The sequence below is a fragment of the Bos indicus genome, chromosome 7, assembly GCF_029378745.1.
Source record: "Bos indicus isolate NIAB-ARS_2022 breed Sahiwal x Tharparkar chromosome 7, NIAB-ARS_B.indTharparkar_mat_pri_1.0, whole genome shotgun sequence".
NCBI lineage: Eukaryota > Metazoa > Chordata > Mammalia > Artiodactyla > Bovidae > Bos > Bos indicus.
In genome coordinates this window covers 17,458,017-17,484,109 of record NC_091766.1, presented here as the reverse complement: position 1 = coordinate 17,484,109, position 26,093 = coordinate 17,458,017, and the positions used below count along the sequence as shown (strand labels likewise).

Below are 26,093 nucleotides of genomic sequence, written 5' to 3'. Positions count from 1 at the left end.
ACATTTCCCAGGTGCCTTTGCACCCTGGTTTCCAGGTAGTTCCACCTGCAGTGCGGTACCCTGAAACGCGAGGCAGCCTGGTGTAGTTTGAAGAGCTTGGGCGAGGAGCGCTGCCTCTGGACCTGCAGAGCTGGTATCTGGCTCCCCACTTCTACCTGTGTGGGCTTGGGAAGGGGCTATCTCCTTTCTGAGCCTCAGTTGTCCCATCTGTCAAATGGAGATCCATTCCTTCATCAACTTTTTTTTGAGCACTGACTGTGTGCTGGGCCTTGAACTAGCTGTTGAGGCCACAGCAGTGAACTAAATACACAGAGAATCCTGCCTTCGTGGTGCTGATGTCCTAGAGTGTTGGGGGGTGGGGGGGCTTGTGTGGGGCAATACAGACAGACAGTCACAAAATAAATAAGTGAGGACTTCCCTGGTGGTCCAGTGGTTAAGAATCTGCCTGCCAATGCAGGGGACACAAGTTTGATCCCAGGTCCAGGAAGATCCCGTATGCTTCAGTGCAACTAAGCCTGAAAGTTGCAACTACTGAAGCCCTTGAGCGCTAGAGCCTGTGCTGTGCAACAAGAGAAGCTACTGCGATGGGAAGCCTGCACACTGCAACTGGAGTCTAGCCCTCTCTTGCCACAACTAGAGAAAGCCCACGATCAGCAACAGAGACCCAGTGCAACCAAAAATAAATACATTTTTTAAAAAATTGCAAAGTGAAATACGTGTATGTTACAATTTTATTTTATTTTTTGGCCATGCTTCTTGGCTTGTGGGGTCTTATTTCCCCGACTAGGGATCGAATCAGGACCCAGGGCGTGAAAGCGCCAAGTCCTAACCATTGGACCACCAGGGTATTCTCTACAAGTTTAAATCTAGTGGTTGGGAAGGTCACCCTGAGAAATGACATTTCATCAAAGGTCCAAAAGCGACAAGGAAGGGAGGCACCCAATTAATTGGGGGGATGAATAGTCTTCTAGGAAGAGAGTAATCTGGTGCAAAGGTCCTAGGGCTCATCTTGCCTGACTGTTCAAGGAATAGTGAAGAGGGCCAAGTGGGTGAGGGGAGGATGGGGAGGAGCTGAGTGGAGGGAGGTGATGGTGGAAGGTGGCGCGGGTGAGCTGCAGAGAGGACTTGGGTTTGCATCCAGGCGTATTGTCTTGGAGGGCTCTGACACTCTTACTCAGGTTGCTTTAGGTGCATGTGTGCTAAGTTGTTTCAGCTGTGTCTGACTCTTTGAGGCCCTATGGACCGTAGCCCGCCAGGCTCCTCTGTCCACAGGGATTCTCCAGGCAAGAATACTGGAGTGGGTTGCCATGCCCCCCTCTAGGGGATCTTCCTGACTCAGGGATCGAACCTGCGTCTCTTACATCTCCTGCATTGGCAGGCAGGTTCTTTACCACTAGTACCACCTGGAAAGCCCTTCTAGATGGTAGGAGCTGAAAAATATTTGTTGATGATCACAAGGGGCATTCAGGCAGAGGGAGAATAGGAACAAGGTGTAAAACGTGAAATATGTAACATTTAGGGGTGGAGAGGGACATCATACTAAGGGATCCCAGGGCAGGGGAATGAGGGTGAGGACTCTGCTTGGGTGAAGAAACTGGGGGAGGCTTCCTGGAAGAATAGTATTGGAGATGAGCCTTGAAGGATGAGCAGAAGTCCACTAGGCAGATGTGACAGGAGCTCTTAGCTCAGGTTCCAGCTGTTCGTTTATTGCCACGTGTGTAATTAGAGGAACAATTACAAGAAGAGCTAGAATGGGCGGTCAAGGGGCCTCTGAGGATCATTCAGACCACAGCTGGCTCTGGCCCTTAAGGCTACTGTATTAGGAGAACACTAGCTGCTGTAACAAATAAGCCTTTGCAGTGACTTAATTCAATAGATGGAGAAGGCAATGGCACCCCACTCCAGTACTCTTGCCTGGAAAATCCCATGGATGGAGGAGCCTGGTAGGCTGCAGTCCATGGGGTCGCTAAGAGTCAGATACGACTGAGCGACTTCACTTTCACTTTTCACTTTCATGCATTGGAGAAGGACATGGCAACCCACCTCCAGCATTCTTGCCTGGAGAATCCCAGGGACGGGGGAGCCTGGTGGGCTGCCGTCTATGGGGTCGCACAGAGTCAGACACGACTGAAGTGACATAGCAGCAATTCAATAGAAATTTATTTCCTGTTCACCTAGTAGTCCAATGTTCCTCCTGGTATCAGGAGGGAGGTTTTTTTCTGATGGTGTGATTCAGAGACTATTTTCATTTGTAGCTTTGCTATCCCTTAAAGTCTCAGCATCATTTCTGCCTGTAGACAACGGGAGAAAAGAAAGTACACAGAATGCAATTTCACTTCTTAAATACGTTGCCCTGAGAATGGTGCATCTAATGAATACTCACATTCCATTGGCTGGAACTAGGCATATGGCCACACCCACTTGCAAGAGGGGATGGAAATGTAGTCTTTGGCTGGGCAGTCAACTTTGCAGCAGCAATTCCATATTATAGAAGAGAAAGCATGAATTCTCGTGGACTTTCAGTGGCCTCTGCACAGGTAGGCAGCAGAAATAGAACTAAGGCCTGGGAGGTGCTATGAGATACCCAGCTTGCTTTGTGACCTTGAATAAGTTCCTACTGTCTGGATTTTTTTTCTTCTCTCTGGGTGATGAACATTGGAGACTAGTGGCTACCTGAGGTCTTTTCCAGTTCTGGGAACTGATGGGTCGGTGAATGCTCTTGGGCTCTCCAGCTGGAGCTAAGAAGATGATGGTGAATACAATCATAGTGATGATGGTGGTGATGACCATGGCAGTGACAGTGATGGTGGTGATGCTGGTGATTGTCGTGGTGGGGACAGTGGTGACTATGATGGTGATATTGCTGCTGCTGATGGTGATGATGATGAAGATGAATATGATGATGGTGATGGTAATATAGATTATGATGAGGACATTGATCATGATGATGAAGATGTTGATGATGGTGATGGTAATGATGATGATGGTAGTAACGGTCATTGTAATGGTGACGTTGGTCATGATGATGAAGATGGTGATGATATTGATGGTGATGATTATAAAGATGATTATGGTGGTGGTAATCATAATACTGATGATGTGATAATCACTATGGTGATAATGATTATTTCCAGATATTGAGGTCTCACACCATGCTGAACCCTTTACATGGATTATTCTATTGAATTACAACAAAATGCCACAGTGGGCATTATGATGGTCCGTGAGGAAACAAGTTCAGAGAGGGGAGGTGATTTTCCCAAAGACACACAGCGAATAGGAGAATCTCCTCTTATCCTTCTTTTAGACACACCTTGATCTTAGTTCTCCAACCAGGAATTGAGCCTGGGCCCTTGGCAGTGAGAACATGGAGTTAGTTCTAATTACTGGGCTGCCACAGAATTTCCTTCGTGTATCCTTTTGGATTAGGGGCACTGTGGGAGTTTATTCTCCATCCTGTTCTCTACCTTAACCATCCCAGGATCTCTGTCCTGGCTCCAGGGATTAAAGATTGTAAGGTTTAAAGAGAGCCCTGGAGTTCAGTGATGGTCACATAAAAGATGTTCAGTGAAAAGTCATTCTGGGATTTTAATAGTAATTGCCTTGAATCTATAGCTCAGTTTTGGTGAAGGCTGAAAATTTTTAAATATTGAGTTTTTCTTTTTTTTTTTTTTGAGTTTTTCTAGATAAGAATTAGTACATATGTCACTCTAGTTATTTAGATGCTCCTTCATACCTTTCCATAAAATTTTATAATTTACTTCATAAAGGATTTGTACTTCTTTTGTTAGATGTGTTAGATATTAACCAGCTTTGTTGTTTGTGTAACATTTTGTTGTTGTTTAGTCACAAAGTTGTGTCTGATTCTTTTGTGACCCTATGAACTCTAGCCCGTCAGGCTCCTCTATCTGTGGTTTTCCCAGGCAAGAGTACTGGAGAATATATTAGCTACTCCAGGGGATATTCGTGACCCAGGGATTAAACCCATGTCCCTGAACTGGCAGACATTGAGCTTTTACATTTTTTAGATGATGGGAAATGCTATCCTTTTAAAATCGAATCCAGTTTTCATACAGGGAAATGCTCGGTTCTTCAACTTATTGTTCAATCAGTTCTAGCAAACATGTACCCTTGTGCAACCCACACCCTTATCAAGACACGGAACTTTTTCATCACTTGCAGCCTTTCTGAGTCAATCTCTTCTACCCTCCCCACCCCAGAAGCAACCACTGATTTGATTTCTATCACCGTAGTTTAGTTTGGCTTATTCTAATATTTCACAAATGTTATCTTTAAAAAACAACACATTTTCTGATTGTTGTTGATGTGCCCACATGTGATGCACTAAGTTGAGTTTGTATTCAGTGGCATTGCTATTTTATTGATTCCAGTTATTTATGTGTGTGTTCTTTGGGGCTTTCTATGTTGACAATCATATCATTTGCAAAACCGAGCATTAATGTCTTTCTTTTCTAATTTCCTTTTCTTTCTTTGTCTTGTCTTACAACACAGGTTAAGCGCTTTGGTGCAATATGAATAAGAATGAACAGTGGGCACTCTTGCCTTAATTCTGATGTCAAAGAAAATTTCTGCAGCATTTCAGTGTTAAGTGTAATGTTTTGCTTTTTACCTAAGACAAAGGTTTAAATTTTTTAAAAAATATTTATTTATTTGGCGGCACCAGATCTTAGTTGTGACATACAGGATCTTTAGCTGTGGCATGTGGGATCTAGTTCCCTGACCAGGGGTTGAATTCTGGCCTTCTGCATTGGGAGTGCGGAGTCCTAACCACTGGACCACCAAGCTAAAATTTTATAACACTATTTACATCATATTTGTTTTATACTGACTTCTGTTTATAGCACTCGATCCTGGTTTTCTTTGAGAGTAGGATGTTCTCGCCTTAAATACATTCAATTATGTTAAAGTTCATGTTTCACGTAGAATGGCTTAAGTAGGCTGTGGATGTGGAAATAATTCAGAAGAAGATACAATCTGAAGATGAAAGTGTGAGATACAAAGATACAGAGAACAGTGTGTATTGAATTGATTCATAAATGCAGCTAAGTTTGTACTCCAGCTGTGTCTGTCCCTGCCTGAGTTTTCTTATCTATAAAATGAGTATAATAGTTGTAATTATTTTGTAAGATTATTGCAAGGATTCCATGGTATCTCTCATATAAATACGATTACATACATTTAAAAAATTCAAAATAAATTCCCCTTTACATTATTTTAATCATTTCTGATCTGACTTAAATGTGGCCACATGCATGTGAGCAAAAATATTCACAAATATTGAGGTGGAATAGCCTCCAAAAATCTATAATTTTTAGATACATAGGAATTAATGACACTGAAATTATAATCAGGGTTTTACACTGACATTTTAGAGCCCATAGATGTTGTGTGACTCATTTTTACCTTTTTCAAATGCAGAAAAAAATTGAGAGTCACTTCAAAAGAACCAAAGATTCAGTATTGGGGATTCGATTAATATAACTCACTATACTAATTGAATCAAGAACAAAATACACTTGCTTGTCTTGTATAGGTCTTTGAAATCACTTAATCAAAGTCAACATCCATTTTTGATTCAATGAAATAAGCAAATACAAAGACTTTCCAAGAAGCTAGGAATACAAAGAAACTTATTTAAATGGATAAAAACGTTTCTATAAATTAGAAGTTTGGGATTAACATATATACCCTGCTATATATAAAATAGATGACTAACAAAGACCTACTATATCGCACAGGGAACTATATTCATTATCTTATAACAACTTATTTATTATTATCATTTTTATTTTTGGCTGCACTGGGTCTTTGTTGCTGTGCTGGCTTTCTCTAGTTGCATCCCATGGGGTCTGCTGTAGTTGTATGTGGGCTTTGCGTTGCAGCGCTTCTCTTGTCACAGAGCACAGGGTCTGTGCTCATGGGCTCCAGCAGGTACAGCATGTGGACTCAACAGTTTGGTGCAGGGGCTTTGTTGCTCCACAGCATGTGTGATCTTCCCTGATCAGGGATTGAACCCGTGTTGCCTACATAGGCAGGCAGATTCATCACCACTGGACCACCAGGGAAGACCTTGCAAAAATTTACAATGGAAAATAATCTGAAAAAGAATTATCTATCTATATCTGAATCACTTTGTTGTACACCTGAGGCTAAGACAACAGTGTAAATCAACTAATACTTCAATTAGAAAAAAAAGACAAAGAAGAACAGAATTTCTGTTAGGAACCAACAGCGAACATTATGATTAATGGGGACACACACAGTAGAAGCATTCCTGTTTAATTTTTAAATTCATTTTGATGAGCTGACCTCTACACAGAGAGAGTAAAACTTAACAGAAGCAGAGTAGAACCATAGGTACAAAGAGCTGGGGGTAGGGGTGGGGAAATTAATGTGCAGATATTGGTTAAAGGGTATTAAGTTGAAGTTACATAGTATGAGTCAGTCTGGAGCTCTAGGGTACTGTATGACTGTACTTGGTAACACTGTACTGAACACCATAATTACGCTCTGAGAGTAGATTTCAAGTGCATTCATTACACACGTGACTATGAGAAGTGTGTTATTCATAGTGTTATTATATTATTATATTATATTATTATATAATATTATATTATTATATTATAATATTATAGTATAATATTGTATTATTATAGTGTTATTCATGGTGACTATGAGAAGTGTTAATCAGCTTGACTGTAATAATGCTTTCACTATGAATAAGTACATCAAACCGTCCTGTTGCTTACCTTATATATATATATACATATTTGAAGATACATAAATTTAAAACAATATAGAGAAAGTGCTGAGAATGGAACAGGTGGCAGGTGCTCATGGTGACTTCCACTGCATGCAAAGCAATGAAGTTATAGTCAAGAAAATCAACTCCAGATTCACACCATCTGGGAATTAAATTTCAGCTCTTCCATGGTCTTACTTTTGTTTGTTTGTTTTTATTTGGATTTTTAAAAAATGAGGTATAGTTGATTTGCGCGTGCTAAGTCCCTTAAGTCATATCCATATCTTTGTGATGCTGTGGACTGTAGCCCAGCAGGCTTCTCTGTCCACGGGGATTCGCCAGGCAAGAATTTTACCGTGTTGTTAGCTTCAAGTGCATAGCACATATGATACAGTTATATATGTGTGTGTGCTGTGCTTAGTTGCTCAGTTGTGTCTGACTCTTTGGGAACCCATGGACTGTAGCCTGTCAGGCTCCTCTCTCCATGGGGATTCTCCAGGGAGGAATACTGGAGTGGGTTGCCATATAGTCTTTTTCAGATTCTTTTCCACTGTAAGTTATTTCAAGAGTATTGAGTATAGTTACCTGTGCTATACAGTAGGTCCCTGTTGTTTATTTTATAGTCAATAGTGTGTAAATCCCCATCTCCTAATTTGTCACCCTCTCGGCCTTTCCCCTTTGATAACCAGAAGCGTGTTTTCTGTGCCACATGCTTACTCTTTTTCCTTTTTTAACTTCTTATTTTATATTGGAGTATAGTTGATTAACAAGTTGTGTTAGTTTCAGGTTTACAGTCGGGTGATTCAGTGATACACATACATGTATCTGTTCTTTTTCAAATTCTTGTCCCATTTAGGTTGTTACATAATATTGAGCAGAGTTCCCTGTGCATAGAATTTATTTTTTTTTTTTGGGCCACACATTCTCCGACGGGGGATCAAACCTGTGTCCTCTGCACTGGAAGCGCAGAGTCTTAACCACTAGACCACCAGGGAATTCCCAGGCACAGAGTCACTCTTGCAGTTAATAATCTTGGGCAACTTTCCTTCCCTCTTTGAGCCTGCTTCCTTTTAGGTAAAATGGGCATTAAAACTCCACAGGGTTATCAAGAGAATGGAACAAGTCTGAGTACCCAACCACATAAAGTAGGCATCCCCAAATACAAATATTGTAGAATCACAGAGTTGTTGTTTAGTTGTTAAGTCATGTCCGACTCTTTTGTGACCCCATGGACTGTAGCCCCCCAGGCTCCTCTGTCCATGGATTTTCCCAGGCAAGAATGCTGGCGCTTGTTGCCATTTTCTTCTCCAGGGGATCTTCCCGACCCAGGGATTGAACCTGTGTCTCCTGCATTGCAGGCAGATTCTTTACCACTGAACCACCAGGGAAGTCCATTATAGGTTATTGCTGCTGCTGCTGAGTCGCTTCAGTCGTGTCCAACTCTGTTCGACCCCATAGACCGCAGTCCACCAGGCTCCCCCGTCCCTGGGATTCTCCAGGCAAGAACACTGGAGTGGGTTGCCATTTCCTTCTCTATGCAGGAAAGTGAAAAGTGAAAGTGAAGTCGCTCAAGTCATGTCCAACCCTCAGCGACCCCATGGACTGCAGCCTACCAGGCTCTTCCATCCATGGGATTTTCCAGGCAAGAGTATTTGAGTGGGGTGCCATTGCCTTCTCCAACAATAGTATTAGACAACCTTAAATGCTTGCATCTACTGTTTTTGAAAATAAAAATATTTTTACATTGCTCTAAAAAAAGACTCTGTAATGACCTACACAGGAAAAGAATCTTAAAAAGAGTGGATATATGTATATGTATAACTGAAAAACTTTGTTGGAGAGCAGAAACTAACACAACATTGTAAATCAACTATACCCCAATAAAAATTAATTAAAAAATGAATAAAGTGGTTAATGGTTAAATTTTTTATTGTGGTAAACTATGCATATTTATCATTATATATAAATAAAATAAGTATATTTTATAAATATAAATAAAATTTTATATGAAAATATACAAATAACATATATATAAAATAAAACAATAATACTTGCCATTTTAACCACTTGTAAATATACAATTCAGTGGCATTTAATACATTCATTACATTGTGTCACCATCACCACTATATCCAAAACTTTTTCATCATCCCCAACAGAAACTCTGTGCCCATTAAACACAGACTCCCCATCCCCTCCCCCAGCCTCTGGCATGTCCCCCATCCTAATTTCTGTCTCTATGGATGTACCTTTTCTAGGGACCTTATATAGGTGGTATCATACACCTTTCATCTTTCTGTGTTTGGCATATTTCACTTAGCATAATGTTTTCAAGATTTATCTGTGATGCAGCATAAATCAAAATGTAATTCCTTTTCAATGGCTGAGTAACATTCCATTGTTTATACACACCAGATTGTTATCTGTTAATGGTTAACTTTGTATCTTATGAGTTGTACTTCAGCAAGAAAAAATGCAGGGGTAAATGTGGCTTCCGGTACAGCTTGATCTTTCCTGAGAGGGGGCTGTGCCTTATTTTCCCTCTTCTGTGCCAGACCTCAAGCCCAATGGCCAGGAGTCAACTTCTCCCCTGTCCCATTTTGTTTCCTCCAACCTCGTCTCTCTTTCCACAGTTCCTCTGCCTTAAGAATATCCGCACCTTTCTGTCTACCTGCTACGAGAAGTTTGGCCTCAAGCGGAGTGAACTCTTTGAGGCCTTCGACCTCTTCGATGTGCAGGATTTTGGCAAGGTAAGATGGGACTGAGCTGCCTGTGAGATGGACACCTAGAGCCCAAAGACTGGATTTCAATTCATTTCCATGAATGTCTACACTGGACAAACCAAGTGTTGTCAGGGAAGGACTGCTGGGCTAGAACAAGTCATACAGCAGGTGCAAACAGCCTTGCTTGGAACACGTGGAACCCAGTTTGAGTCCCTGTCCCATCACTTGCTGTGTGACCTCAGATTTGTGGCCGTGCTTCTCTGAGCCCTAGGTCCATTGTAACTTGGAAATAAGATCATCCCATTCTGTCTGAGTGGTTATGGCGATTGACTAGAACAAAGGGTTCAAGTGGTGGGTGCTCAGTTAAGGGAATGTGGACATGCTGATGTGGGGACATAGGAAGGTGGGAAAATTCTGAATTGGGCTCCCAGGGACATGAAGTCTAACCTCAAGGTCAAGTGCTTGGAGGCTGTGTTCTGGCATGTGGGTGGGCAAGGGGCTTGCTGAGCAGCCTTGGCCCCCGTCACAGGTCATCTACACCCTGTCTGCCCTGTCCTGGACCCCGATTGCCCAGAACAAGGGGATCATGTGAGTAACTACGTGAGCTGACAGCTCTGGACCCCGTTAGGCCCTATTCCTCCTCCTTGAAGCCTCCTGCCCACCTGGCCCCCCTGGGTCTCTGCTCATACCATCTTGGTTCCCCCAGGCCCTTCCCCACTGAGGAGAGTGTGGGTGATGAAGACATCTACAGTGGCCTGTCCGACCAGATCGAGTGAGTGTCTGAGACCATGATCCTGCCCTGGTGGTCTGAGGAGACAAGGCCCCGCCATGGGGGGTGGGGGTCTGAGGGGACTGGCCTCTCCCTGGGGTGTCGGAGGGTCCCTGGTCTGGGGGCTGGTCTGGAGGCTTCTCTGGCTCCGCCTGACTCCGCGTCCTGCAGCGACACGGTGGAGGAGGATGAGGACCTGTACGACTGCGTGGAGAACGAGGAGGCAGAGGGCGACGAGGTCTACGAGGACCTCATGCGCTCGGAGCCGGTGCCCATGCCGGTGTGTGGGGGCGCAGGACCGGGTTGGGCAGGCTCATGGGTGGGGCGCATCCCCGGACACCCCAACATCAGCCTCTCCTCCCCACTCTCAGCCCAAGATGACAGAGTATGACAAGCGGTGCTGCTGTCTGCGGGAGATCCAGCAGACGGAGGAGAAGTATACGGACACGCTGGGCTCCATCCAACAGGTGATGCTCCGACCGGGTCCTTGCCAGACGCATGCGCAGAGCGGAGAGGCATCATCCAGCCCACACGGGCTTGGGGATGTTTCCCATCCTCACTGCTCCGTATTTCTTCATCTCTCATAGTCTCTGGTCCCCTCGGCGTTGCTCCCTACTTCTCCCTCTGTTTGAATTTCTCTCCTTCTGTGTCTCTTTATCCCTGTCGCCCTCTTTTCCTGTATCTTCATTTGTCCATTTATCTCTATTACTCTCACTTTCTACTTCCTCTTTTTCCTTTGGCCATCTCTCGCTTTTTTTTTTTTTGCTGCACTATGTGGCATGTGAGATCTCAGTTCCCTGGACCAGGGATCTAACCCATGCCCCCTGCAGTGGAAGCATGGAGTCTTAAGCACTGGACCACCAGGGAAGTCCCTGGCCATCTCTTTTTTAACCATTTTATTGAGATTTAATCAAAGTGCCATACAATTCAGCCATTGAACATCTACAATTTAATATTTTCTGGTATATTCACAAGGGTTTGCCACCATCATCACTGTTTATTTTCAAAAAAATTTATTGGAGTATAGTTGATTTACAGTATTGTATGTGTGCTCAGTCATGTCCAACTCTTTGTGACCCCATGGACTGTAGCCCACCAGGCTCCTCTGTCCATAGGATTCTCCAGGCAAGAATACTGGAGTGGGTTGCCAGGCCCTCCTCCAGGGGATCTACCTGACCCGGGGATTGAACCTGTGTCTCCTGCGTTGGCAGGCAGGTTCTTTGCTACTAGCGCCACCTGGGAACCCCACAAAGTTGTGTGAAGGTGAAGGTGAAGGTGAAGTCGATCAGTCGTGTCTGACTCTTTGTAACCCCGTGGACTGTAGCCTACCAGGCTTCTACCAGGCTTCTCTGTCCATGGGATTTTCCAGGCAAGAATACTGGAGTGGGTTACCATTTCCTTCTCCAAGGGATCTTCCCGACCCACCACGGTTTAATTTTAGAACATTTTCTTTTTTTCCTGTTGTTTTGGCCTTGCAGCTTGTGAGATTTTCGTTCCTGGGCCAGGAATTGAACCCAGGCTCTCCTAACCACTGGACAACCAGGAAATTCCCAATTTTAGAACATTTTCATCATCCCTCAAAGAAACCCCATACCCCTTAGCCATCACCCCTTAAACTCTGATTTCCCCCCAGCCCCTCCCTGGCACCCACTAACCTACTTTCTGTCTCTGTGGCGTACTTATTCTGGACATTTCATCTAAATGAACTCATTCACCATGTGGCCTTCTGTGCCTGGCTCCTCTCGCTGAATCTCGTGTTTCAAGGCTCATCCACACTGAAGTGCGTGTCATTGCTTCACTCCTTTTTCTGGATGGACCACATTTTGTTATTTATTCATCTGTCGATAGACATATGGGTTGTTTCTGCTTTGGGAATTTATGATAATAAATTCTGCATGGAACAGTCCTGTACAGGTTTTTTGTGTGGACTTTCTCCATTACTCTTTTCTCTCATTTTCTGTTTCCTTGCCTCTGTCTCTTTCTCTCTACACATCTCTCTCTCTCTCCCAGTCTCCCTTTCCATCTCTGTCTCCTCCTCTCTGTGTCTCTGGGGCTTGCCTGGAAGGAGGAGTCTTCCCCTTCTCCATCCTTCTCTCCCCACTCCCCCACAGCATTTTATGAAGCCCTTGCAGCGGTTCCTTAAACCCCAAGACGTCGAGATTATCTTCATCAACATTGAGGTGAGCTGACTGATTACTGCCTTCCCGGGCTTCTGTACAGAGGGGATGGTTTGCTGGCTTCACCTGTCCCTGGGATGTGGGGGTTGGGAGATGAACCTCGTAGGGTGGGCGGATGATCCTTCTCCCACCCAGCATCCCCAGCTCCAGGCTCCCACCCCAAGCCTCACCCCTTCCCTCCAAGTAGGACCTGCTTCGTGTACACACCCATTTCCTAAAGGAGATGAAGGAAGCCCTGGCCAACCCTGGTGCATCCACCCTCTACCAGGTCTTCATCAAATACAAGGAGAGGTGAGACCCAGGCATCCAGCCCAGACCTCTGGAGGCCACCCTGCCCTGCCCAGGCTGGGCATTCGGGAGACATTGCCCTCATAGACCACCAAGCAGAGAAGGCTTTTCTATCCTTGCTTGTGGGCACAGTGCTGCTCATCTCTGGTTAAATTCCCAGCTCTTCCTCTTGTGAGCTGTATGGCACTAGAAAGTCACTTAACCTCTCTGTGCTTCTACTTCTGCATCTCTAAAATCAGTGTGATCCAAAGAATGTACCTCTTTGGGGTTGTGGTGAGGATCGAATAAATTGATGCCTTTTTTTTTTTTTAAGTCTCTCAGTCATGTCTGACTCTTTGTGACCCCATGGACTATATAGTCCATGGAATTCTCCAGGCCAGAATACTGGAGTGTGTAGCCATTCCCTTCTCCAGAGGATATTTCCAACCCAGGAATCGAACAGGGGTCTCCTGCACTGCAGGTGGATTCTTTACCACCTGGGCTACCAGGGAATTCTACAGAGCTTAATGTGGAACTTGGCACACAGTATGTGTTCAATAAATTCTTATTAAATAAATGAACATTAAGCAGAGATGATATGCCAGGTGCTCCACTTAGAGCTTCTTGTGCATTATCTCATTTAATGCTACAATAATCCATATGTGGGAGGTGCTATTGTTATGCCCATTTTACAGACAGGGAGACTGAGGCTCAGCACCATCCAGCTGGGAAGAGGCAGGGCCGGGATTGACACCCAGATCTGCCAGACCTTGGTGCCAGTGTCATTCCCCGGCCGCCTGCCCTCTTCCTGCAGGTTCCTCATCTATGGCCGCTACTGTAGCCAGGTGGAGTCTGCCAGCAAGCACCTGGACCGCGTGGCCACAGCCCGGGAGGATGTACAAATGAAGCTGGAAGTAGGGGATGGGCTTCATCTTTGCGGGGGGAAGTTCTCTCACTCCTTTCCACTCTCTGGGGGGCAGTAGTGGGGAGACTGAGCTGGAAAGAGCATCCCTTCCTGCTGCAGCCTAGTCAGGGGTCTGTCCGCTGAAGGTTTGTGGAGGGAGGTACTGATCAGCTAAGTGGGAGAAACTGATCCCAGCTGAACCCTGTACTCTGGATGGAGCCCTGGTACCAGCCTGAGGTTCTGACACTGACCTGAACTCCGAGGGCACACTGAACCCCAGCCAGAGGCCCAACCCTGGCTGTGCACCAAGTCTGGGCCAAACCCCAGTTCTGGGCTGAGTTCCAACTTCACACAGAGCCCCGATCCCAGCCAAGCCCTGATCCTGGAGGGAGCACGGATCCTGGACTGAATCCCAACCTGGATCCGTTTGTCTAGTGGAAGCATAGACAGAGTAGGGATGATGAGGGATGGCCAGTGTCTGCTGTCCATTCAATTTCTTTGGTCTCCATCATGGGGACCCTCCAGGCCTGTCTACCTCCCTCTCTGGAGCCCCCATCAGCTGAGGAATCCTGGACATCTACCCCAGGCAGCCTCCAGCTGGTCACCCGCACCCCATGGTGTTCTTTATTTCCTTGGGGAGCGGGGAGAAGAGGCTTCAGGGTCTAGAACAATCCCCACCTGCTTCCACCTCTTCTCACTCACCCCTTTCTCCAACCCCCTAGGAATGTAGTCAGCGCGCCAACAACGGGAGGTTCACCTTAAGGGACCTGTTGATGGTGCCCATGCAGCGAGTGCTCAAATATCACCTCCTGCTCCAGGTGCACAAAGCGGGGAAGGCATGGGCTTCTAGGGGCACACAGATCTCCCTGCAAGGGCTCCTGGGGGCTGGGCTTCCCTTTCTGGGAGGGGGTCACTGGGGCTGTGCCCCAGCCTCTAGGGACAGCAGAAGGAGGAAGAAGGAGCTGGTGGGCCAGGCTTGTTTGGAAGGCCCCCCAGGAGGAGGGGGCAGGCCCAGGCAATATGCATCTCTGTGGGTCACACAGGAGCTGGTGAAACACACACAGGATGCAATGGAGAAGGACAACTTGCGGCTGGCCCTAGATGCCATGAGGGTGAGTGGTCACACAGAGGGATGGCAGTGCCACCCAGACACCCATGGGTTTAAGTCAGGGAGTACCACCCAGGCACGGCCACACCCACGGCCGCCCCCTCCCTCCACCGCCCTCTCGAGACCTCCTGTACCTCGAATGATTCATTCCCAGCATCCCCCTTGGGGACAGTGACATTCTCCTGCTGCCCCCTGCTGGAGGTTGACCCTCTGTCCCCTGCCAGGTGGGGGATAGGACTGGGGGAGCGGGGCACCCAGGCTCACCCTTGCCCCACCCCCAGGACCTGGCACAGTGCGTAAACGAGGTCAAGCGGGACAATGAGACGCTGCGGCAGATTACCAACTTCCAGCTGTCCATCGAGAACCTGGTGAGGGGGTGGGCGGGGAGGGCCGGGATGTGGCCACGTGGAGAGGGGGTGTCATCTCCTCCTGGGGGCCCCTTGCCAGACGTCTTGTCTGCTGTGTAGGACCAGTCTCTAGCCCACTACGGCCGACCCAAGATCGATGGTGAGCTGAAGATAACTTCGGTGGAGAGGCGCTCCAAGATGGACAGGTGGGCGGAGCCAATACGGATCTGGGGCGGAGCCTGGACAGGGGCGGGGCCAGGCTACTGGTTAGGCAGGTGGGTGGAGCCAACATAGTTCTAGGATGGAATCTGGGCAAGGGCTTGGTGCTATTTCTAGATAGACAGGTTTTGAAAAAAAAAGTTTGTTGCCCAGGTGTCTCCGACTCTTTGCGATCCCATAGACTGTAGCCCGCCAGGCTCCTCTCTTCATGGGAATCTCCAGGCAAGAGTACTGGAGTGGGTTGCCATTCCCTTCTCTAGGGGATCTTCCCAACCTAGGGATCGAACCTGGCTTTCCCTCATTGCAGGCAGATTCTTTACCATCTGAGGTAGGTGGGGCCGTATGTACCAGTGGGTGGAGCCTAGACTGAGAGGACAAGCAGAGCCAGCATGGTTGTGTGGGTGGAGCCAAGACGGACAGGTGGCAGGAACAGCAAGAATCAAATGGGTGAAGTCAAAATAGACAGGTAGGCGTGGCCAAGTTGGCCACTGTGGAGAAGAAGAGCCAGAATCCTAGATTGACAGCAGAGTGGGCCCGGAAAGTGGGAGGGGATCAAGTGGAGAGCTTGTGGGAACTTAGGGAGGAGCCAGACAGGGACACTTGATTGCTTCCAGGTATGCCTTCCTGCTTGACAAAGCTCTGCTCATCTGTAAGCGCCGAGGGGACACCTACGACCTCAAGGACTTTGTGAACCTGCACAGCTTCCAGGTTCGAGATGACTCCTCCGGAGAGAGGGACAACAAGAAGGTAAGGCTCAGAGGTGGTAACTGGGAGACCCCAATGCTGGGGACCCTCAATGCCACTTGAGCTCTCTACTTGGCCCTTGGAATGCCTGTGTGTGTGTGTGTGTGATTTAGCACTGAAACATGTATATTATCATATGTGAAATAGATCACCAGTCCAAGTTCGATGCATGAAACAGGGCACTCAAAGCCGGGACCCTGGGACAACTTTGAGGGATGGGATGGGGAGGGAGGTGGGAGGGAGGTTCAGGATGGGGGACACACGTACACCCTTGGCTGATTCATGTCAGTGTATGGCAAAAATCACTACAGTGTTGTAAAGTAATTAGTCTCCAATTAAGAGAAATAAATTAATTTTTAAAATTTAATTTATTTATTTTGGCCACGTGGCCTGTGGAATCTTAGTTCCCCCATCAAGGATCTGACTCATGCCCCCCTGCAGTGGAAGTGCAGAGTCTTAACCACCGGACAGCCACAGAAGTCCCAAGTGTGATTTTGTTTTGTAATTAAAAAAATTTTTTATTTAAATTTGTTTTTAATTGGAGGATAATTGCTTTACAATATTGTGTTGGTTTCTGTCATACCTCAGTGTGAATCAGCCATAGGTATAAGTATGCATGTGTATGAATCTAGATTTGTGGATGTGTATTTGCTTCTCCTGGGAAGCCCTTTACACGGCTCTCCTGGGGGCAGACAGGCTGTAGTTGGCTTGACCCCTTCCTCCCCAGAGCAGTAGGGTCAATGGGCATGTGGTCCCACCCTCTGCAGGGTGGGTGCCTTCATTTTAAACCCTGCTTCTCCACAGTGGACTCACATGTTCCTCCTGATTGAGGACCAAGGTGCCCAGGGCTATGAGCTGTTCTTCAAGACACGAGAACTAAAGAAGAAGTGGATGGAGCAGTTCGAGATGGCCATGTGAGACCCCCTCCTCCTCCATCTTTCCATCCTCAGAGGACTTTAGGCAGTTTTGGGCTTTAGTCTCACCTTGCCATGGGGTCACTGAGAACCTCAGTTTCTTCCTCTGGGAAGTGGGAGGAACAGGCTTTCAAGACAGTCTGCATCCCCAGAATGCCAAGTGTTCACGATTTTCCATCACCAGCCTCGAAATCCTTCCTCCTTGTCTTCCACCTCCTTCTCTTTCTTGAGATGACATTCACATAACAAAAACTTAGCCATTTTGAAGTGCACAATTCTGGGACTTCCCTGGCAGTTCAATGGTTGAAACTCCCCCTTCCAGTGCAGGGGGGTATGAATTCAATCCCTGGTCAGGGAACTAAGATCCTACATGCCTTGTGGCCAAAAAACCAAAACATAAGAAATAGAAGCAATATTGTAACACATTCAATAAAGACTTTTAAAATGGTCCACATTAAAAAAAATCTTTTAAAAAAGTGCACAATTCAGTGGTATTTGGTAAATTCACACTGTGCAACCATCACCTCTATCTAGTTCCAGAATATCTTCAAACCCCCAGATGAGACCCTGCACTCAAGCAGTGATCCCTTCCTGTTTTCCCTACTCCCAGCCCCTGGCACCCACTCACCCACTTTCTGTCCCCACCTATGTTCACTGAAGCACTATTCACTAGCAAAATGGTCACAATCCAACGGTCCATCAGTGGGCGCATGGAGAAACGCAATAGGGCATATCCATGCAATGAAACAGTAGGCTGCAGCGTGTACTGGTACGTCATTGCCTTTAATGGCTGAATCCTGTTCCATTGCATGGAATTCTCTTCCCTCGTCAGCTCCAACATCTACCCCGAGAACGCCACTGCCAATGGTCATGACTTTCAGATGTTTTCCTTTGAGGAGACCACATCCTGCAAGGCTTGCCAGATGCTGCTGAGGTGGGAATCTGGGAGGATGGACCTGGTTGCTGGGGTGGGTTGTCCCTTCCTCTGTGGGGTGGGGGGGCTCCCCTGGCCATCATGCCCCTGAGTTGGGAGGGGGGAGGCTCTCCTTTGATCTTCAGCTTCTCTGTCTCTCTTCTGCTCTAAAAAAACCCAAAGGGGCCCTTTATGTTGTTGGCAAAATGATTGGCTGTGTTTGTTCAGCATCACTGACTCCTTCCTTTATCTTCTCCTGCATCTCAGAGGCACTTTCTATCAGGGGTACCGCTGTCAACGGTGCCGAGCACCTGCACACAAGGAGTGTCTTGGGAGGGTCCCTCCGTGTGGTCGACATGGACAAGGTACTAGGGGACTGAGGTGGGAGGTGGGTTTCTGCATGAGGGTTCCCCCCAACCCCATTCTAACCAGTATATCTGTATATTTACCCTCTCATAGATTATTCAGGAACTATGAAGAAGGTGAGACCCCCCATGTTCCTTTCTGTGCATGGAAAGTGGGGCAGGAGTCGGGAAGGAAGGATCTGGGAGACTCTATCAGTGGGTGTGGCTCTTGGCTGGATGCCCAGTTGATCCCTGGGTCTAGAAGATCCCCTGGAGGAGGAAATGGCAACCCACTCCACTATTCTTGCCTGGGAAATCCCATGGACAGAGGAGCCTGGCAGGCTACAGTCCTGGGGCTGCAAAGAGTCTGACACAACTGAGTGACTGAGCAGGCACATCTGCAGGCAAATAAGGGTTGAGGAGCCCCCAGACGGGGTACAGATAGTCATGCTTGCTCTTTTGTCTCTCCCTTCAGGATAAGCCACATCGGCGGGCTCAAGACAAAAAGAGGAATGAGCTAGGTGAGTCAGCAGGGGATGCTGTGCAGGGCAGAAAGAAATCTAGGCTTTGCCTCAGTGATGCTGACCCAGGGAGAGATCTCAACAATTATGTTAATGACCACATAACATTCTACTTATAAAACATCTGTTCTAGTTCCAGAAACCTGAAAGGAATTTTTAAATAGCAAAGTCAATTTGTTATTAGCTTTGCTTAAACACTGTGAAGGGGGTGCTTGGAACATGGCAATCCTTGTTATCATGTTCTTGCCTCCCATTCACTTTTTTATGTATACAGATGTTTTTTAAAATTGAAGTTTAGTTGAATAAAGTCTTGCCCTACTCACCTCCTGCTTCTTAGGCTTTGCACATGCTGTTCCCTCTGCCTGGACCACTCCTGCCTCCTCATCCATCTAACTCCACCTCAACTTTCAAGTGTCCACTTTAATGCATCCTCCTCTGAGCAACCTTCCCTGATGGCTCAGACTCATCAGGTCTCCCACTGTGATGCTCCGGAAAACCCTCTATTCCTACCACCTCAACTAGAATAACTTAGCCAAACCCTGTCTCCCGCTACCCACCTGGGAGCTTACAGTGATTTAGGTATACAGCAAAGTGATTTAGTTATACAGATATTTTTCAGATTCTTTTCCATTGTAGGTTATTATAAGATATTGAATATAGTTCCCTGTATTATAAGTAGGTCCTTGTTGTTCATCTCTTTATATATAGTAGTGTCCATCTGTCCATCTCAAATTCCCAGTTTATTCCTCCACCCCCTCCCATTCACCTTTTTTATTCACTGGCCACCCTCCCTTTTTTGGTTTGCTGACAAACTCCATCTGTAGTCTTAGCTGGCTGGGCACACCTCATGCCCTCTCCCATTGATTCTGTGTCACAGAATCTTATCATAATAGGGTGGTCTCAGCAAAGCATCAGTTCAGTTCAGTCGCTCAGTCGTGTCCAACTCTTTGCGACCCCATGAATCGCAGCACACCAGGCCTCCCTGTCCGTCACCAACTCCCGGAGTTCACCCAGACTCACATCCATCGAGTCAGTGATGCCATCCAGCCATCTTATCCTCTGTCGTCCCCTTCTCCTCCTGCCCCCAATCCCTCCCAGCATCAGAGTCTTTTCCAATGAGTCAACTCTTCGCATGAGGTGGCCAAAGTACTGGAGTTTCAGCTTTAGCATCGTTCCTTCCAAAGAAATCCCAGGGCTGATCTCCTTCAGAATGGACTGGTTGGATCTCCTTGCAGTCCAAGGGGCTCTCAAGAGTCTTCTCCAGCACCACAGTTCAAAAGCATCAATTCTTTGGCGCGCAGCCTTCTTCACAGTCCAACTCTCACATCCATACATGACCACTGGAAAAACCATAGCCTTGACTAGACAGACCTTTGTTGGCAAAGTAATGCCAACAAATATTCTGCTTTTGAATATGCTATCTAGGTTGGTCATAACTTTCCTTCCAAGGAGTAAGCATAGTCCACCTGAAAGGTAGGGAGCAGGAGATGCAGTTTGACCAAGCCAGAATTCTTTTTAGCCTGGGCAGGGGGTGGTGGTAGAAAGGCTGGATTCCTGTATATGTTAACAGTGTCTATGGGATCACAGTCATGATGAGTAATTTTTATTCAATATCTATTGTATATATCCTCTGAAGTAAATTGATGACTAAAACAGGATATTTCCTGTCCTCCCAAAGCTCCTAGGTGGGTAGCAGGAGACAGGGTTTGGCTAAGTTATTCTAGTTGAGGTGGTAGGAGTAGAGGGTTTTCCGGAGCATCACAGTGGGAGACCTGATGAGTCTGAGCCATCAGGGAAGGCTGCTCAGAGGAGGAGGCATTAAAGTGGACACTTGAAAGTTGAGGTGGAGTTAGATGGATGAGGAGGCAGGAGTGGTCCAGGCAGAGGGAACAGCATGTGCAAAGCCTAAGAAGCAGGAGGTGAGTAGGGCAAGACTTTATTCAAGAACTAGGGGGGACCTCCCAGGTGGCCCAGTGGTTAAGAATTTGCCTTGCAATGAAGGAGGTGCGGATTTGATTCCCGGCCGGGGAGCAAAGATCCTGCATGCTGCACAGTGTGGCCACAGAGTAAAAAAAAAGAACTTGGTGTGGCCAAGAAAAATAAACTCTTTGCTCAGAATCAATGTAAAGATTCAGTTTCATATCTGTCATTCTATATCTATCTTGATAGATATCTATAGATAGCTATAGTTCTAAATCTATAGCTATAGGTACTTCAGCTTTATTTGTAACAATTAAAAATTAGAAACAACTCAAATATGGTCAACAGTGGGAATACATATATGATATATACTATATATGTATATAATGTAATAATTGCTAAGTCACTTCAGTCGTGTCCGACTCTGTGCGACCCCATAGACAGCAGCCCACCAGGCTCCCCTGTCCCTGGGATTCTCCAGGCAAGAACACTGGAGTGGGTTGCCATTTCCTTCTCCAATGCATGAAAGTGAAAAGTGAAAGTGAAGTCGCTCAGTCGTGTCCGATTCTTAGTGACCCCATGGACTGCAGCCTACCAGGCTCTTCCGTCCATGGGATTTTCCAGGCAAGAGTACTGGAGTGGGATGCCATTGCCTTCCCCGAATGTAATAATATATATGTATAAAATCAGCTGTATAAAAAAATGTATATATTAGCTTTACTGGTCAAAAACCAGAAACAACCCAGATGTCCTCAGTAGGAGATAATATATATGAATGTGTGTATGTGTGTATATATCCATCATACAGATACTTAAACATATGTATATGTTCACATATATGTTTGCATATATATATATACATACTCTTGCTCATATCCATTTTATGTGGATATACATAATTATCATTTTCTATTGAGACAGAAATATGTAATTTTCTATAATTTCCTATTGAAATATATATAATATATATGTAGTGTTCTATGAGATGGAAATATTTCTATTGAGATAGAAAATACATACCATAAGGTGTGTACAATGAATAAATTTTAAGAGTATGGCTCACTGAATCTCTACCCATGTAACCACCACTCAGATCAATGTATAGGACACTTTCATCATCATGGAAAGTTTTATTGGCTGGTGCTGGTCATACTCACTGCTAGTCTGCCCTGTCTCCCAGAAGGAACCACTTTCTGACCTCTATCAGCACAGATTAGTTTTGCCTGCCCTTTAACTTCACACAAATGAAGTTGTATAGCATGGACTCTCACAGCGTATTAGCGTATCTGCTTGAAGCAGTCACTTGTTCTTTTTCATTGCTGTATCGTATTCCATGATATGGTTATTTCATGCTGTGTTTATCCATCTTCTTAAAGACATGGGGTATGTTGCACATTTTTTAGCTCTTGTGAATAGAGCTGCTGTGAACATTCTTCGTCTATGAATCTCTGGGGACCTGTGTTTCGTTTCTCTGGGTGATGTATTCATGAGTGGAATTAGCTTCAGTGAACACTGCCCAGCAGTTTTCCAAAGTGGGTTCCTACTAGTCATGCAGGAATGAGCTGTGGAGTCATGGCCACCCTTCCCGTTTATGCAAAAAAAATTATTTTACATGTTTTCATGTTAAAAACTTCTTCAAATTAAAAAAAAAGAGAGAATCCAGGAATCCAGGTGACTTCCAGTTGCTCCACATCCTTGCTGCCACTTGGTATCGTCTGTCTTTTTACCTTCTGCCATCCTGCTGGGTGGCGAGACTTGGATGTGAAAGTCCTGGACTTCTCTGTATCATCCCCTCCCCTCCCCTCCAGGCCTGCCCAAGATGGAGGTGTGCCAGGAATACTACGGGCTGCCCCCACCCCCTGGAGCCATTGGACCTTTTTTGCGCCTCAACCCGGGAGACATTGTGGAGCTCACTAAGGCTGAAGCCGAACAGAACTGGTGGGAGGTACAGGCTGGGGCCATGGGAATGACGGGGAAGGACCTGAACATGGGGTTAGGGTGTAGGTGGCCTCGGGAGTGGGATCATGCTCCCACTGAACTCTGGCAATGGAAATTTGCTCCAGGCAGGGTGATGTCTATGGGGATTTGTGGGGCTGATCTGGCCCTTCTGGGCTGGTGGTATTCCCAGAAGTTGATACTGGTTGGTCCCTCTCTGGGTCATTCCAGGTCATGGAGAGGTAGATGGCCAAGCAGAGTGGCTGTTGGGTGAAAGATGAATACACACAAGCATTGTGGCTGCCTGTAACCTCTCTGTCCATCTCTCCCTTCCATCTTTTTAGGGAAGGAATATATCTACCAATGAAGTCGGCTGGTTTCCCTGCAATAGGGTCAAGCCCTACGTGCATGTGAGTGCCTCAGTCTGGTTGGAGTGAGGGCACGGGGGTGCAGAGGGCGTCCTGTGAGGATGGGCAGCATTGAGGGGAATGCTCCTGAGATCAGGAGGGGCTGCCCATCATGGCGTGTCACTCCCTACCTTGTTGACTGAGCCCAGAGAGGGGTTCACCCTGGGAAGGATGACCAGTCCTTTTCTCCTTGGTTCTTTTTATTTTCAATGTTTCAGTTTTTATTACATACACATGAACATATGACTTTTTAAAATTAACCTTTAATTTTGTTTTGGAGTATAGCCAGTGACAATGTTGTGGTAGTTTCAGGTGGACAGAAAAGGGACTCGGTCATACATACATGTATCCATTCTCCCCCAAACCCTGTTCCCGTCCAGGCTGCCACATGACATTGAGCAGAGTTCCCTGTGCTGTACAGCAGATCCTTGTTGGTTATCTATTTTAAATATAGCAGGGTATACATGTCCATACCAAACTCCCAACCCTCCCTTTCTCCCATCCTTTCCTCAGCAACCATAAGTTTATTCTCTAAGTTCTTGTGAGTCTGTTTCTGTTTTCTAAATAAGTTCATTTGTATCATGTCTTTTTAGATTTAGTATAAAAATGGATGTCATACGATGTCTCTGTTTCTCTGTCTGACTTATTTCACTCAGTATGACGATCTCTGTGCTTAGTTTCTCAGTCCTGTCTGACTCTTTGGGACCCCATGGACTGTAGCCCGCAGGCTCCTCTGTCCATGGGGATTCTCCAGGTGAGAATACTGAAGTGGGTTGCCATGCCTTCTTCCAGGGGATCTTCCCAACCCAGGGATCGAACCTAGGTCTCCCACATTACAGGTGGATTTTTTACCATCTGAGCCACCAGAGATGTGCAAATGGCATTATTTTGTTCTTTTTAATGGCTGGGTAATATTTCATTTTATATATGTACTACATCTTCTTTGTCCATTCCCCTGACAATGGACATTTAGGCTGCTTCCATGTCTTGGCTATTGTAAACAGCACAGCAATGAATATTGGGGTACATGTATCCTTTTGGACCATGTTTTTCCCTGTATATGTGCCTAGGAGTGGGATTTCAGAGTCGTATGGTAGCTCTGTTTTTAGTTTTTTAAAGAACCTTCATCCTTGAATCTTCTCCATCACTTGGGGAAGGAACAGGGGTTCAGAAGGCTGGCCAACCCCTGCATTCCTTCAGAGGCACCAAACAGAGTCATCTACGGGGTCGCGTCCCCTGGGCCTCCTCATGCAGGGACGAGGCCTGCCCACCGCTCTGCCTGGTGCTTGTCTTTCTTCACCTGTTTCCCATTCTCTTGATTTCCTCGTCTTGATAATGACTTCAAATCTTCCCCATTCTCCCCAAACCTCATTCTTCCTAACTACCCACTGACCACTTTGTAGCCCTCATAGGAGCCTGCAGACAGAAAGTCTCTCCCATTTTTTTTTTGCTTTCATTTTACGTAATTTCAGACTTCCAGAAAAGTCATGAGAATAATGCAAAGAACGCTCATACATCTGTTAGTCAGATCACCAATTGTTAACATTTTGTCTCATTGTCTCTGTCATCTTTCTCTCAACATTTCATTTATATGGAAAATGTCTATTATTTGTTTTTTCTTGAGACTCTTCAAAGTAAGTTTACAGACACATTTCCTCTTTAATTTGAATACCTGCCGAGAACAGGAACTTTCTCTTGTATATACATAGTGTGATTTTTGAAAACATGAAATTCAGCATGGACATTCTACTATTATAAATTATCACATATTAGAAATTATAATATATAAATTATATATTACATAATTCAGAGTGTATATTTACACTTTACCAATTTTCCAAAAAATATCTTTTGCCTTTTTTTTTTTTTTTTTTGGCTTGGGGTCCTTTCTCCATTGTGGAGTTGCATTATGTATTTCTAACTCCATCATTCCTCCTAAGTTATTAGCTGATATTCTATTGTAAAGAACTGTCTCTTCTATGTATCTGTGTATTATGTATGTATCTATCAATCAATCAATCATCTTTGTATCTATGAATCTGTCAGTTACCTGACAGATTCATGCATATCTATGTATCTGTGTGTCTATCCATGTATCCATTTGCATCTATGTATCAATTATCTATGGATCTATCTAATAATCATCTATGTATTTATCTGTGTATCTATGTATATACCAATCAACCATCTGTGTATCTATGTACTTGTGTATTCATCCATTATCTATGTATCTATCTATATAGCCATCTCTGTATCAATCATCTATGTGTCTATCTGTGTATCTGTTTGGTATCTATCTCAGGAAATGTTCCTGGATTTTTATTTTCATATTGTCCTGGCCTGGACCAGTGGGCTTAGGGCTTCCCTGGTGGCTCAGACAGTAAAGCATCTGCCTGTAATGTGGGAGACCTGGGTTCGATCCCTGGGTGTGGAAGATCCCCTGGAGAAGGAAATGGCAACCCACTCCAGTACGCTTGCCTGGAAAATTCCATGGATGGAGGAGCCTGGGAGGCTATAGTCCATGGGGTCGCAAAGAGCTGGACATGATTGGGCAACTTCACTGGTTCACTGGACCAGTGGGAGCCCCTTCAGGCTGGCTCCTCTGTCCTTTTGACATAACCTCATTGTTCTCTGAGCCCTTCTTTACTTTTTAGCACAAGAGCACACTGCTCTTGTACTCCTTCTGCCCCAATCTTGGAATCGACCATTTTCCCAAGGAGCCAGGATCCTTTCGGTGGGACTTGGCATTCACACATCAAGATCTGGACGTCTTTCCAATTTCTGCCTACACACGTAACTGCCTCTTTAAAGCTGATTCATTTGGGAGGGGGGGACTGGTCTCTCCCACTGGATTCTGGAGCTGTATTTCCAGAGAAGAGCACAGTGCCCGGCACGTAATAGACACCCAGTACGTGATAGTGGAATGAATGAATGCAGTGTCCTGAAGTCTGTTGCCATGCTGAACCCTTTTCCCTAAGTCTCCGCCTCTGTCTGTGTCCCCAGGGTCCCCCTCAGGACCTGTCCGTTCATCTCTGGTGAGTAGAACCATCTTATTTTTCACTTGGGGTGCTTTGGGGTGGATGTTTGGGCTGAACATTGGGGTGCCACAAGGGGCTGC

At 45.8% G+C, this 26,093-nt stretch overlaps 1 protein-coding gene across 2 annotated transcripts in view; it reads left to right on the top strand.

Annotated features, from left to right (window-relative positions):
- Positions 1-26,093, top strand: part of VAV1 (vav guanine nucleotide exchange factor 1) — a 63,611-nt gene that overhangs the window by 19,692 nt on the left and 17,826 nt on the right. For both annotated transcript variants that reach the window (XM_070792956.1, XM_070792957.1), the window contains exons 2-22: positions 9,397-9,513; positions 10,016-10,074; positions 10,193-10,258; positions 10,427-10,535; positions 10,627-10,722; positions 12,367-12,435; positions 12,620-12,723; positions 13,514-13,613; positions 14,326-14,421; positions 14,647-14,715; positions 14,993-15,079; positions 15,179-15,264; positions 15,892-16,024; positions 16,826-16,935; positions 17,768-17,869; positions 18,116-18,213; positions 18,308-18,330; positions 18,668-18,713; positions 22,442-22,578; positions 22,913-22,978; positions 25,979-26,010. In XM_070792956.1, coding sequence (XP_070649057.1) covers positions 9,397-9,513; positions 10,016-10,074; positions 10,193-10,258; positions 10,427-10,535; positions 10,627-10,722; positions 12,367-12,435; positions 12,620-12,723; positions 13,514-13,613; positions 14,326-14,421; positions 14,647-14,715; positions 14,993-15,079; positions 15,179-15,264; positions 15,892-16,024; positions 16,826-16,935; positions 17,768-17,869; positions 18,116-18,213; positions 18,308-18,330; positions 18,668-18,713; positions 22,442-22,578; positions 22,913-22,978; positions 25,979-26,010 — 1,805 coding nt within the window. The remainder of the gene's footprint in view (positions 1-9,396; positions 9,514-10,015; positions 10,075-10,192; positions 10,259-10,426; positions 10,536-10,626; positions 10,723-12,366; positions 12,436-12,619; positions 12,724-13,513; positions 13,614-14,325; positions 14,422-14,646; positions 14,716-14,992; positions 15,080-15,178; positions 15,265-15,891; positions 16,025-16,825; positions 16,936-17,767; positions 17,870-18,115; positions 18,214-18,307; positions 18,331-18,667; positions 18,714-22,441; positions 22,579-22,912; positions 22,979-25,978; positions 26,011-26,093) is intronic.